At 43.6% G+C, this 15,403-nt stretch overlaps 1 protein-coding gene across 2 annotated transcripts in view; it reads left to right on the forward strand.

Annotated features, from left to right (window-relative positions):
- Positions 1-15,403, forward strand: part of SYNE2 (spectrin repeat containing nuclear envelope protein 2) — a 518,190-nt gene that overhangs the window by 286,473 nt on the left and 216,314 nt on the right. For both annotated transcript variants that reach the window (XM_075330437.1, XM_075330436.1), the window contains exons 48-50: positions 969-3,030; positions 9,334-9,656; positions 11,698-11,842. In XM_075330437.1, the coding sequence (XP_075186552.1) occupies positions 969-3,030; positions 9,334-9,656; positions 11,698-11,842 (2,530 nt within the window). The remainder of the gene's footprint in view (positions 1-968; positions 3,031-9,333; positions 9,657-11,697; positions 11,843-15,403) is intronic.

Raw genomic sequence — 15,403 nt, forward strand, 5'->3', positions numbered from 1 at the left:
TTGACACAGATGCCCCTGAGCCTGCAGGACAGCTTGAATTTCTTTAAAACTTGAGGGCGGCTTATCCATTATCCAGGCTATCCTGCGTTGCAACCTTTCATCAATTTTTCTATGCCGTCCACGGAGATTGTAAACTTCTTATGTTCCACACTGTGGACAAAGGAACGTCAAGATCTCTGGAGATGGATTCGTAACCTTGAAAATGTTAATAATTGTCAACAATTTTGGTTCTCAAGTCCTCAGACAGTTCTCTGATCTTTTTTCTGTTCTCCATTTTTAATGTGGCACACACAGACACACAATGCACAGATTGAGTCAACTTCTCCCCCTTTTATCTGGTTTCAGGTGTGTTTTCATATTGCCCACACCTGTTACGTGCCACAGGCGAGTTTGAATAAGCATCACCGGCTGGAAACAAAGTTGTCCAGCCCACTTTGGGGCTTTTGTGTAAAATGTCCAATTCCCTTTTTTCTATTCTTTTCTTTTCTTTTTTTTGTGTTGCTCCACTGCGCATAAAGAAAATAAACGTTTTTAATAGTGATGAGCGAATACTAAAATTATTCGGGTTTGGGATATTCATACCGATTACCTAGTACTATTCCAGTATTCCTCACAAATAACAAATCTAATGCAAGTCAATGGGGAACCCAAGCAATTTTTTGACAAATCTTCAAGAAAATTGCTTGGGTTCCCCATTGACTTGCATGAGGTTCGTTATTTGTGACGAATACTTTAATAGTACTAGGCATTCGGTACAAATTTCCCGAACCTTCATGTTTTGATATTCGCTCATCACTAGTGTATAACAAAACAGGTATAATTACAATAACTTGTTGGGAGAAATAATTCATTTTCCTGACCAATTTCAAGGGTGCCAAAACTTTTGAATATGACTTTATATGTTTTTCTGTTTGATTGAAACCCTTTTATGTTAGGTTTTGTTTGACCCAGTTTTCCTTCTATTTCAGGTCATCTGCTGAAAGTCACCAAAGTCATCTGGATAAATTGAGGCATTTCCTTGAAAAACTAGCAAAAGAAAGAAAAACCTTAATGGTGTTGAAAGCCCAGCAGTCCAAACTCGGGTTCAGCAGGATAATATACAACGACAACGAGGAGATAGATGTAGATATCAGTCAACTTGAAGACTTCTGGGAACAACTAGAAATCAGCGTTCACACAGAACAGGACCGACTCGTAAAAGAAGCTGAGGAACTTCAATTTCTTCAGCAGAAAGTTGACGAGCTGCAAAGTATCATTGGTCACCAACAAGTCTTTCTCGATCAACCAACTCCTTCTCCAGAAGACGTAGTGAAAGTCTCTTTACTTCTTTCGGCAGACATAGAAACCATCAAACATTTATATTCCTTATTAAGGAATGCATGTGACTTGCAAATCAAGAGATCTTGGGGGGGAAATGAGCCTAAAAGTCTGGAAAGCTCATTGGAAAAGCTTCAAAGTTCTTTAGAAAGTTTAGAAGAACGAGTGAAAGACCAACAGTTGACTCGATGTCAAACGCCGGATGCTTTGCTAGATGAATACCCGTTTCTGAAACAACTATATGACTCCCACACTTGGATCAAGAAATCCCAAAATATGATGATGTTCGATCAGTCCATTTCTCTTTTTCCAGAGGATTTAGAGCAGCAGATCAAAACTTCTAAAAACTTGCACCAAGAAATTTTGGACAGAGAGTCTACTGTCAACTCTGTTATTGAAGAGTCAAAACACATATCACAAGGGATCGATCCAGTAGCGTACAAAGATATGTGCTCATTTTTCCAACAATTGCAGGAATTATACGAGGAACAGATTATACAATCAGTTGACCGATTACAAAAGCTCGAATCCGGGCTGGAAAAGAGGAGAGCACTTTTTTCGGAAATTGAAAAGCTGAAAGAATTACTGCATTGTCTAGAAAAAGAAGCAACTCCAGTGAAAAGAGGAATATTTACTGCGGCTGAGTTATGTGAACAACTAAATTGTCTGAAGGCCAAGACTATAAAGTTGGAGGAAATTGAAGGTCTTGTCTTGACACTTCTCGGGAATAGCCAAAGCTATCAGAGGGAACTTAAAATTTCTGAGCAGTTATATTTAAATGACATATTAAGGAGCCTTAAGTCCAAAGCAAGAAGAATTCAGAGATTAGAAGAAAAGAAGTTTTTGCAGACTGAAAAATTGCAAAGAATTTCTAACGAGTTTCAAGAAAGAACAACTTCTCTTGGTCAGGAATTGAGCTCATTGCAGCCTATTGAACCCAAGATTCATGATGAGGCTGAAATTCAAGCCGGGGAAGGTTTTGAAAAGAAATTTCAAGTTTCCCAAAATGCCGTCTCATCATTTCAAGTTCTCTTGTCGGAGATATTAAGGTATAAGGACTTGTTTGAAGATAGCGGGCTTTACTGGGACGGTTTAACTGTTGATAATCTACGGAAGAAATGTCTACATTTCCCGATGCAAAAAAGTGCTCATTACGAACCAGTTAAAGAACGGTATGAAGAGCTTTTAGTAGAAGCCAAAGTGATGAGTTTTTCAGTACAAAGACAAGCTTTGGCCCTCAGAACTCATTTTGACATTATAGAGGCTCAAGTTTTATGTAAAAAAATAATGAAAATTAAAATATTGGTTACCGAAGCGCTGAGCTTGAAGCGTGATGGCCATGATGTTTTCCATGATGAAGAGCTCACCGTAAGAGTCTTAGCTGAAAGTATGGAGCAATTGCAGCGGTCGCTTAGTCAGTTGATAACTTCTTTTGTCACGATGGAAAAAAGTATTCAATATCGCCTGGAACAAACTTTGGGCAATTTAAGGAAAATTCACCAAGATCTTACGCAGCCGTGTGCTATTAATTTGGATGGCTACGACATCCAAGAGCAACTTCTAAGGCTTGAAGCTCTCGACGAAATAAGCAAATCAGAATTAAAGGTTGCGAGAACCATTTCTTCTCAGGCATCTACTGACGAGCTCCTTGGGCAATTTAATGAAATCGAGGACATCGGAAAACAAATCGACAACACAATCACTCAGCGTATTGTAAGTTTGTCTTGTTTGTTTGCTGTTTATAGATTTTGTATGCCTGAACTAGCTGGGAATCAAGAGCCATGGAATGTGTAGGTGAGGGGGGGTTGCGTGCTTTGTGAAGACTTAAGCCCGCTACACACGCTTCAATATATCTCACAATCCGTCGTTGGGGTCAAGTTGTAAGTGACGCACATCCGGCATCGTTTGTGAGGTATCTGCGTGTGACATCTACGTGCGATCAGGATCGAACGCAAAACCGTTGATCGCAAACACATCGTATGTTTGTCTAGAATTGAGCGTTTTGTTGCACGAACCTAATCAATTGTAACGTGTGACATCCCTCATATGATTTTGATGTCTGAGGCTATGTGCGCAGGTGTGCTCTGCACCGCAGCTTAAAAAAGGTCCGCTTCAGAGCGCAGCTGAAAAGCTGCGTTCTGAAGCGCCTCACAATGTCTGTCATTCACTAATCTCTGTCAGTCGGTCACTATCTCTGTCCCTCACTCTCTGTCCATGTCAGTCTATCCCCCTCTCTCATATACTCACCGATCCCCGATCCCCGGCGCTGCACGGCGTTCACACTGCTCCGGCGGCTTTTACTGTTTTGAAAAAGCCGGCCGCCCATTAAACAATCTCGTATTCCCTGCTATCCCCGCCCACCGGCGCCTATGATTGGTTACAGTGAGACACGCCCCCACGCTGAGTGACAGGTGTCACACTGCACCCAATCACAGCAGCCGGTGGGCGTGTCTATACTGTGCAGTGAAATAAATAATTAAATAATAAAAAAAAACAGCGTGCGGTCCCCCCCAATTTTAAAACCAGCCAGATAAAGCCATACGGCTGAAGGCTGGTATTCTCAGGATGGGGAGCTCCACGTTATGGGGAGCCCCCCAGCCTAACAATATCAGCCAACAGCCGCCCAGAATTGCCGCATACATTAGATGCGACAGTTCTGGGACTGTACCCAGCTCTTCCCGATTTGCCCTGGTGCGTTGGCAAATCGGGGTAATAAGGAGTTATTGGCAGCCCATAGCTGCCAATAAGTCCTAGATTAATCATGTCAGACGTCTATGAGACACCCTCCATGATTAATCTGTAAATTACAGTAAATAAACACACACACCCGAAAAAATCATTTATTAGAAATAAAAAACACAAACATATACCCTGGTTAACCACTTTATTCAGCCCCAAAAAGCCCTCCATGTCCGGCGTAATCCAGGATGCTCCAGCGTCGCTTCCAGCGCTGCTGCATGGAGGTGACCGGAGCTGCAGCAGACACAGCCGCTCCTGTCACCTCCACACAGCAACTGAAGACAGTCGCGCGATCGGCTGAGCTGTCACTGAGGTTACCCGCGGCCACCGCTGGATCCAGTGACAGCGGGTAACCTCAGTGACAGCTCAGCTGATCGCGCGGCTGTCTTCATTTGCTGTGTGGAGGTGACAGGAGCGGCGGTGTATTCTGCTGCTCCTGTCACCTGCATGCAGCAGAGCTGGAAGCGACGCTGGAGCATCCTGGATTCCGCCGGACATGGAGGGCTTTTTTGGGCTGATTAAAGTGGTTAACCAGGGTATATGTTTGTGTTTTTTATTTCTAATAAATGATTTTTTCGGGTGTGTGTGTTTATTTACTGTCACTTACAGATTAATCATGGAAGGTGTCTCATAGACGCCTGACATGATTAATCTAGGACTTATTGGCAGCTATGGGCTGCCAATAACTCCTTATTACCCCGATTTGCCAACGCACCAGGGCAAATCGGGAAGAGCCGGGTACAGTCCCAGAACGGTCGCATCTAATGTATGCGGCAATTCTGGGCGGCTGTTGGCTGATATTGTTAGGCTGGGGGGCTCCCCATAACGTGGAGCTCCCCATCCTGAGAATACCAGCCTTCAGCCGTATGGCTTTATCTGGCTGGTTTTAAAATTGGGGGGGACCGCACGCCGTTTTTTTTAATTATTTAATTATTTATTTCACTACACAGTATAGACACGCCCACCGGCTGCTGTGATTGGGTGCAGTGTGACACCTGTCACTCAGAGTGGGGGCGTGTCTCACTGCAACCAATCATACGCGCCGGTGGGTGGGGAAAGCAGGGAATACGAGATTGTTTAATGGGCGGCCGGCTTTTTCAAAATAGTAAAAGCCGCCGGAGCAGTGTGAACGCCGTGCAGCGCCGGGGATCGGGGGAACGGTGAGTATATGAGAGAGGGCTGCTCAATTCAGTTACTCAGGAGTTTAGCGGTCACCGGTGAGTCCTTCACAGGTGACCGCTAATCAGGACGCAACACAGACAGAGCCGCAGCATGACCATGAAGTCGGGTGAAGTTCACCCGAGTTCATTCTGACAGTGCGGCTCTGTCTGTGTCTGCTGTCATCTGCCATGCACCGCTGCTACATGGCTGTCTGTGTCTGCTGTCAGCGGCCATGTAGCAGAGCTGAATGGCAGATGACATAGTAAAAACGCATCCCTACACATTACACACGCTTGGCAAGTCAATAAATAAAAAAAAAAAAAAGGTGCCCAATGCATACGTCACAAAACACATGATCTAAAGGATCGCACACAAAATTGATCAATTTAACATAGACTACTAACGCACGTGTGACAGCAAATGAACGACCAACGTGAAATCTCATAAGATCCCGTATGCAACCTGGGCGTGTCACATCGCAAATGCGATTGTACAACTAATTGCAACGTGTAAAGCAGGCTTTAGGTGGTATAATTGTTGCAGATGTCCCAGGACTCTTGGGTCACAATGTGGGTGTGATTTGGGTAAACCCTGTCCAACAAGTGGGCATTTGGAGTACAGTTGAGAGTTGGGCGGGTAGCTTTGGGCTTCAAGGCTTAAAGATCCCAAAAAAAAGGGCAAAGCATGAGGGTGGCTTTGAACTCCGAGGCTTAAAGATCCCGAGAAATTTGGGCAAGTATGAAATGGTAACTTCCCATCATCTATGATTGCTTCTATAGTCTTCCATAGAGGATGTAATCAATCACCTCTCATATGCTGAATTAATAGTATTTCCATGTACTAAATCCTAATATTATTACAATCCATGGCGGGTTGTTTTCTTACTTTACAAGTACATTGTGCAATATGGAAGACCCGGTAAGCCAAGATGGATATGGCGCATGCTGGATTGTTAACTTTTATAGTACGGTGTTTCCCTAAAAATAAGACACTGTCTTATATTATTTTTTTGTCCTAAAAATTGCGCTAGGGCTTATTTTCGAGGTAGGGGTTATTCTTGGGGAAACACGGGTTGAGTGTAAGTTTACCCCACTAAAAAAGCAGATAACGCCAGAAAAATCATACTTACCAGACCCCAGATGTCTGTGTCACTCCCAGGTCATCCTACGCTCCTCGGCGGGCGCTCCCAGCAGGTGTGCTCCACAGCGGTCCTTACCTTTTTCCGGCCAGCACTCACACACACATCAGAGGACCTGCAGTTGAATACATCGAGGACCTTCTCTGGAACACAGCAATGCATTCCACAGCAAGTCCTCGTTCTCCCCTGCATCCCAGGTCCTCCTGCGATGCTCGGCAGGCACTCCCAGCAGATGTGCTCCACAGCGGTCCTTCCCTGCTTCCGGCTGGCACTTGCACACATATTAGAGGACTTGTTGTGGAACACATCGAGGACCTGCACTGGAATGCATCAATGCTTTCAACTGCAGGTCCTCAATGTGTTCCACCTCAGGTCCTCGTGTCCAGGTTCCCGGAGCAGTACGATATTACCTGATGTGTGCGTGTATGTGTGCGTGTGCATGCATTCCACCGCAGGTACTCCCATTCGGGGTCTGGCGAGTATGATTGTGGGGTCTTTTGTCTTCTTTCTTTTCTCTTTTGGGAGTGTCTCCCTTCTATAATGAGTGTCCTGCAGTATTTTTTAACTTTCTTAGCTGTGTGGACACTTCATTATTGAACTGCAACTAGGGCTTATTTTCAGAGCAGAGCTTATATTTATGCCTTACTCCGAAAAGGCCAAACATTTCTGCTAGGGCTTATTTTTGGGGTAGGGCTTACAGAAAATTCAGTATTAAAAAATGTAGATAAATACAATAATTCTACGTAGGCCAAATGCAGAAGGTGCATGCTGGACTGATATCTTTTATGTTTTATTTTATGTGAGCTAGTGGTATTAATAAATGTAGATGAATACAATAACTCTGCATTAGGGTATTGCTGAAGGTAGATATATATGCAGTGCCTTGCGAAAGTATTCGGCCCCCTTGAATTTTTCAACCTTTTCCCATATTTCAGGCTTCAAACATAAAGATAACAATTTGAATGTTATGGTGAAGAATCAACAACAAATGGGACACAATTGTGAAGTTGAATGAAATTTATTGCTTATTTTAAACTTTTGTAAAAAAGAATAAACTAAAAATTGGGGCGTGCAATATTATTCATCCCCTTTACTTTCAGTGCAGCAAACTCACTCCAGAAGTTCATTGAGGATCTCTGAATGATCCAATGTTGTCCTAAATGACTGATGATAAATATAAGCCACCGGTGTGTCATCAAGTCTCCGTATAAATGCACCTGCTCTGTGATAGTCTCAGTGTCTGTCAGAGAGCATCGTAAAGACCAAGGAACACAACAGCCAGGTCCGTGACACTGTTGTGGAGAGTTTTAAAGCCGGATTTGGTTACAAAAAGATTTCCAAAACTTTAAACATCCCAAGAAGCACTGTGCAAATGATCACATTTAAATGGAAGGAGTATCATACCACTGCAAATCTACCAAGACCCGGCCGTCCATCTAAACTATCATCTCAAAGAAGAAGACTGATCAGAGATGCAGCCAAGAGGCCCATGATCACTCTGGATGAACTGCAGAGATCTACAGCTGAGGTGGGAGAGTCTGTCCATAGGACAACAATCAGCCGTACACTGCACAAATCTGGCCTTTATGGAAGAGTGGCAAGAAGAAAGCCATTTCTCAAAGGTATCCATAAAAAGTGTTGTTTAAAGTTTGCCACAAGCCACCTGGGAAACACACCAAACATGTGGAAGAAGATGCTCTGGTCAGATGAAACCAAAAATCGAAATTTTTGGGCACAATGCCAAACGATATGTTTGGTGTAAAAACAACACAGCTCATCACCCTGAACACACCATCCCCACTGTCAAACATGGTGGTGGCAGCATCATGGTTTTGGCCTGATTTTCTTCAGCAGGGACAGGGAAGATGGTTAAAATTGATGGGAAGATGGATGGAGCCAAATACAGGACCATTCTTGAAGAAAACCTACTGGAGTCTGCAAAAGACCTGAGACTGGGACGGAGATTTGTCTTCCAACAAAACAATGATCCCAAACATAAAGCAAAATCTACAATAAAATAGTTCACAAATAAACATATCCAGGTGTTAGAATGGCCAAGTCACAGTCCAGACCTGAATCCAATCGAGAATCTGTGGAAAGAGCTGAATACTGCTGTTCACAAACGCTCTCCATCCAACCTCACTCAGCTCCAGCTGTTTGCAAAGGAAGAATGGGCGAGAATTTCAGTCTCTCGATGTGCAAAACTGATAGACACAAACCCCAAGAGACTTGTGCTGTAATTGCAGCAAAAGGTGGCGCTACAAAGTATTAACTTAAAGGGGATGAATAATATTGCACGCCCCAATTTTCAGTTTATTATTTGTTATACAATTTTAAAATAAGCAATACATTTCGTTCACCTTCACAATTGTGTCCCATTTGAAGATTCTTTAGCATAAAATTTCAACTTTTTATCTTTATGTTTGAAGCCTGAAATGTGGGAAAAGGTTGAAAAATTCAAAGGGGCTGAATCCTTTCGCAAGGCACTCTATATAGATAGATAGATCTATCTATATAGCACGGTGGCTCAGTGGTTAGCACTGCAGTCTTGCAGTGCTGGGGTCCTGGGTTTGAATCCCACCAAGGACACCATCTGCAAGGAGTTTGTATGTTCTCCCTGTGTTTGCGTGGGTTTCCTCCGGTTTCCTCCCACACTCCAAAGACATACAGATAGGGAATTTAGATTATGAGCTCCAATGGGGACAGTCTGCCTGATGTATGTAAAGCGCTGCAGAATATGTTAGCGCTATATAAAAATAAAGATTTATTTAGATATAATATGCCCTTTTTTCTTTATTTTTCCTAAATTTGATATTACTAGACCAAATATTGCAAATGGTTTATTCCCAAAATTGGAATCCCATCCGTTGGGCACAATGTGTGAAAGGTTTTGTTTTGCAGCTTCGCTATTTCCTTTTCTCTTTATGTATTTTGTATTGTGCCTCGTTTAAGAAATGACGTTGGCTTTATTTTATCAGACCACTGTTGAGAAGACGTTCAATATCTTCCAAGACCTTCAGCGAAGCCTTACCAAACTTGCAGAACTTTTCAGACTCCACGAGGAAACGCTGCAAGAAAATCCAGTGGATCTTAGTGATCGGGAGGAACACGTGACCATCCTTGGTTCACAACAAGAAAGAATAAACATTGGTCTAGCGGAAATCCATGATCTCACAAAACAGCTGAGGTCCAATTGTAACAGACATGATCAAGAAAGTCTGGACGGTCTGGAGAATCTGATCTCCGGCAAGAACGCGGGATTGTCGGAGATGTTCAAAAGAAAATGTTCTGAATTGGCCAGGTTTGTTTCTTCTCCGGATGATAGACTGTGATTGTGTAGACAACATAGAGGCAGCACATTTTATCTTCTCTAGGACCCCTGTATACAGAAAGGGCAGTCGCACCCCTCTTTTTGATGGGTGCTGAGAACCTTGATTGGATCTCCTCTCCAAATACCTTACCGTGTCCTCAGAAAGGGGGAGATCAACCCAAGGAGGTGGAGGAACAACAGCCCAGGTGGCTGAGAAAAAAATTAAGATAATATATAATGTGATTATGCTCCATTTTTCCTATCAGTATTTTTCCCCAATTTCATATTATGACTTTTGACAAATTTTTAGCAATGGAACTTCAATCATAACCGGAAATCCAAGGGGTTGATCCGATGAGATAAGCAGTAAATATTTTCAGGAACCACCAAGTGTCCACATTTTCCCTAAAGGAAGTATGTCCTCAGAAAATGATCTATTGCTTATATCACATTTTTTTTTGTATTTTATTATTATTTTCTTCATATAATAATCTTTAGTAAAAAAATATTATAATCTTGCACTTTTCACACTGACCACTAGGTGTTTTTTTAGATTCAAACTTCCTATACTTTCAGAAAGAGTTTCCTGTAGGTTCATTATCATCAGAGGCAGGATTACAATGACAGATATCACCTCTGTACACAGCTGAGAACACAGAATCCACCAGTCACTATAAGCGAATTCAGCTCACCCTGCCCACTCTCCCTTCACAATGACATTGCACACGCTCATTAGATGCTTTGGTAGGGACATGATCTGTTCAATGCTGTTAATGTACATGTGAATTTAGTGAAACAATAGGAAGCGTGAATCAAAAAAACTTTAATATCCAGTGTGAATATTTTATTATTCCTAATTTTTTATAATGATTGTAATATGGGAAAAAAAATACTAAAAAATGTGTCAAATTACAAAAAAATCTTATTTAAAAAAACAGATCCTTTTCTGATGAGCCATTCACTTCAAAGCTCCACTTCTGCCTTTTTTTTGTTTTTGTTTTTTTTATTGCACCACTGGAGCAGTGCTTTTTAAATGTGGTGCCCCCGTTTTGTCCTCATTCTCCGCCATCTTCATCTGCTTACAGCATTGCTCCAGTTGGTTTTTGGCAATTTTTGACCTGCCGGCAACTTCAGTGTTTCATGGAGCGCGCCAGAGGTCACAACTCAATACAAGTCTATGAGAGCCTTGTTCTGGTTGTCATAGACTTGTATTGAAAGCTTGTGACGTAACTTCTGACCTCCGGTGAGTCAAAAGTTAGAGTCAGAAGATGATGCCCAGAGACTATTGCGAGACGTCGAAAATGAAGAAGCTGTCGGAGGGTGAGTATATGTCAGGGGGCAGAGAACTTAGATTTAAAGCAAAACTCCAGCGCTTGAAAAAAAAAACAAAACAAAAACCTTGGAGTGGTGATTTAAAGGGAACCTGATATTTGCAGTCTTATCTGCCCCTATTGATAGGTCTCATTGGAAGCCCCAGCAATCCTCATCTGATTGGCGTGGAGGTTGAGCATACACATTTCTATTCTATTCATCCTCTATAGGACAGTCTGAAATTGCAGAGCGCACTAACTAGAAATTTTCGGCAGTCCCATAGACAATGAATAGAGTGACTGTTTGTTTGCTCAACATTGACTCCATTCAGAGCCCTTTCTCGAGATCCCTAGCGATCAATAAGATAACCCCCGACCTATCAATTTGGGGGAAATCTTAAATACCTGAAATAACCCCTTTAATAACTTAATTCCAGCTGTTTCTATGCTTAGGAGTCCAGTGGGTGGGTCTCTTCTGAATTTTATTCATAGCGGTCAGTATACCCCACAGTAGGTAGCTGTTCACACTATTATTCGATTAATCCCCTCATCCGCCCCCACGATGTAACACACATTAGCATTTCTTGTTTATCTCTGAATTGAATATAATTACAACATGACATTTATTTCCCCTCTCAACGGCAGATGATGCATAAGTTATCATACCCCAGAATGTATCTGCAGGAATTCATATATTCATCTTTCCCATCATTACTTTCTAGTTACCATGAGAAGCACCTACTGTTCAAAAGTGATAAGCAGAAAATGTGCAGGGATCTTGAAGAAATGGAGGCTGTTATTGGAGATTCCTTTTCTCAGAAGCCAACGTCTTACAAAGCCGCTTTGGCCCAATGGGAGAAAAGCAAGGCAAGTTCTGTACTGAAGCTATATATAATTCTAATTCATGGTTTGGATTGTTTATGTTTTCAAATTTGGGTTTGGTGGGGTGTTCACTATCAGTATGTAATGCCTGATGTAATCTCGGGGGGTGATCTGGGATCAGAAGGTCACAGCGAATTGTGGATCACAGATCCTCTTTAGTGCCCGCTTATCATTTACCTTGAGTTGGAGCGTATTTAAAGCCATTCGGTACAAAAGGGGTTAAGGCCCATTTCTATCCTGCAATGATCTAACAGGTAGTTGTAATCTCAGCTGCAGCCACTCCCTTCTGCTAAACATATCCACTTCTCACTCCTCCATATTCCGGCTATAGCTCATACCTATGCTGTCCAAGTTGAAGGAGCTCGTCGCTGCATAGCTATGTTGTTGTTACTATTGCAGCTGTGAAATTTCCTACTGAAGAAACCAAGGAGCGCTTTTTGTTGTGTGATTCCTCACCAGTTTGTCTTACCTTCCTCGTGTTGTCTTATTGTAGAGGCGAGACTAGCGTCTCACTGGCCTCCACTAGTCAGGGTGAGTTTAGGGTCAGCAAGGGCCTAGACCAGGGGTCTCAAACACGCGGCCCGCGGGCTGCATGCGGCCCCTCAGGGTAGTTCGTGCGGCCCCCAGGCCCGTGCCTCTGTTCACTATCGCGGCAGCTGCAGTGTCACTGTCAGTGATTTATGTCAGATGAATGTGTTGCTGGCGCTCCGCTCTCGCGCCGGCAATACAATAATCTGACAGTGACACTGCAGCTGCCGCGATAGTCACCGGGGGCACGGGCCTGGGGGCCGCACAAAGCAGAGATGAGGCAGCCGAGGGAGCATGGGACAGGTGAGAAGAATGGTGTGTGTGTGTGTGTGTGTGTGTGTGTGTGTGTGTGTGTGTTGGACGTTAACCCCTTAGCGACCTATGACGTACTGGGTACGTTATGGCTCCCTGGTACTTAAGGACCCATGACTTACCTAGTACGTCATGGCCAAATCGCAGCCCCGGTGGCTGCGATCGCTGCAAATACCTTAGATTCGGGGAGGAGGGAACCTCAGGAGGGGTGGTGTTTCCTCCCCGGATCTACGGAGGCTGTGATTGGCTGACGAACGCCGCTCAGCCAAATCACAGCCACTAATGTTTCAGCCATTGAAAATCGCTGAAACATTGAAATCCAGCCAAGTTTAGTGCAGCTGTAGCACCGATCATTGGCTGGAGCTGGGTGACCTCAGTTTCACCCGCCCCCAGCTCTGATTGGAAAGACCGGCCTTGTGACCGATCTCTCCAATCACTGTGGATCTGGGGCCGCAGACCACTCCCCTCAGCTTCACTCCGGCGTCTGTGTGGAAGGTGAGGGGAGCTGCTGATCCATTACTACAGGATGGGGACAAAGTGCGCACATTACTATGAGATGGGGATAAAGCTGGGGACATTACTATAGGATGGGGACATTACAAGGATGGGCACAATACTGTTGGATGGGGACATTATTACTATAGTATGGGGACATTACTATAGGATGGGGACAAGGTGGGCACAGTACTATAGGATGGGGACAAGGTGGGCACATTACTATAGGATAGGGACTAGGATTGGCACATGACTATAGAATGGGGACAAGGCTGGGGACATTACTATAGGATGGGGACAAGGTGGGCACATTACTATAGGATAGGGACTAGGATGGGCGCAGACTATAGGATGGGCGCAGTACTATAGGGTGGGGACTAGGATGGGCACATTACTATAGGATGGGGACTAGGATGGGCACAGTACTATAGGATAGGGACAAGGTGGGCGCATTACTATAGGATAGGGACTAGGATGGGCACAGTACTATAGGATAGGGACTAGGATGGGCACAGTACTATAGGATGGGGACTAGGATGGGCACAGTACTATAGGATAGGGACAAGGTGGGCGCATTACTATAGGATAGGGACTAGGATGGGCACAGTACTATAGGATAGGGACTAGGATGGGCACAGTACTATAGGATGGGGACATTACTACAGGATGGGGACAAGGTGGGCACAGTACTATAGGATAGGGACATTACTACAGGATGGGGACAAGGTGGGCACAGTACTGTAGGATAGGGAGATTACTACAAGGGGACAAGGATGGGAAACATTACTATAGAATAGGAATAATGCTGGGGACATTACTATAGGGTGGGGACAAGGTTGGCACATTACTCAAGGATGGGCACATTACTATAGAATGGGGATAGTACTATAGGATGGGGACATTGCTACAGGGGGACAATGATGGGGAATATTACTATAAGATGGACACATTACCATAGATTGGGGACATTACTATAGGATAGGGACATTACTACAGGATGGGGACAAGGTGGGCACAGTACTGTAGGATAGGGAGATTACTACAAGGGGACAAGGATGGGAAACATTACTATAGAATAGGGATAATGCTGGGGACATTACTATAGGGTGGGGACAAAGTTGGCACATTACTCTAGGATGGGCACATTACTATAGAATGGGGATAGTACTATAGGATGGGGACATTGCTACAAGAGGACAAGAATGGGGAACATTACTATAAGATGGACACCTTACCATAGATTGGGGACATTACTATAGGTTGGGGACAAGGATGAACACATTACTGTAACATGGGGACAAGGATGGGGAACATTACTATAACATGGGGACAAAGATGGAGAACATTACTTTAGGATGGGGACAAGGATGGGGAACATTACTTTAGGATGGGGACAAGGATGAGCACATTACTGTGGGCTGGGAACTAGGATGGGGTACAATACTACAAGGGGACAAGAATGGGCACATTACTGTGGGATGGGGCACAATACTACAAGGGGACAAGGATGGGCACGTTACAACAATATGGGAACATTACTAAAAGATGTTGGTCAAAATTTCTATATAGTGCTAATTGTAACGCTATTAGTTACAAGAAAGGAATAAAATGTAAAAAAAAAAAAGGTTTATATTTAAACAAAGAATGTGCACATTTGCTATAATGAACAAATGAAAATTGTTCAAAATCAGTGATCCCAAGGTGTGTAAAAAAACAATAAAATATATATATTATATATGGTACCAATAAAAATGTCACTTTGTCCCGCAAAGAATGCGGCCCCCCAAATTATTTTTTTTTCCTCTGTGCGGCCCATACACCCAGCTGAGTTTGAGACCCCTGGCCTAGACATGTGACGGTGCACGGGGGAAGGACCTGTGTAGGGACGTTAGTCCAGTGAGTGTTAGGAGGTGACCCCACTCTTCACTCTGTAGCGCCAGGGTTTACCGTTGTATTGTTCCCTTGGTGCCCCTTTGTTTTGTGTCTTCGTGTTCTCTCTCACCATTGTAAGTATTGGAGTTATGGAAGCCCCTAGAACAGATAAAGCTCTTTGCACATCACATTTGAGGTCTCATTGGGAGTATTCTCTTCCAACATCCGCTGCTGTATAGGTACACGATGGCATAAGTCGCCCATAGGGACATACCTCTGTATAGGAAATGCAACGGAAGCTAATTGCACACTGTTTTGGTATCCATACATTACATGTGA

This window comes from Anomaloglossus baeobatrachus, chromosome 12 (genome assembly GCF_048569485.1).
Source record: "Anomaloglossus baeobatrachus isolate aAnoBae1 chromosome 12, aAnoBae1.hap1, whole genome shotgun sequence".
In the NCBI taxonomy this organism is placed as follows: domain Eukaryota; kingdom Metazoa; phylum Chordata; class Amphibia; order Anura; family Aromobatidae; genus Anomaloglossus; species Anomaloglossus baeobatrachus.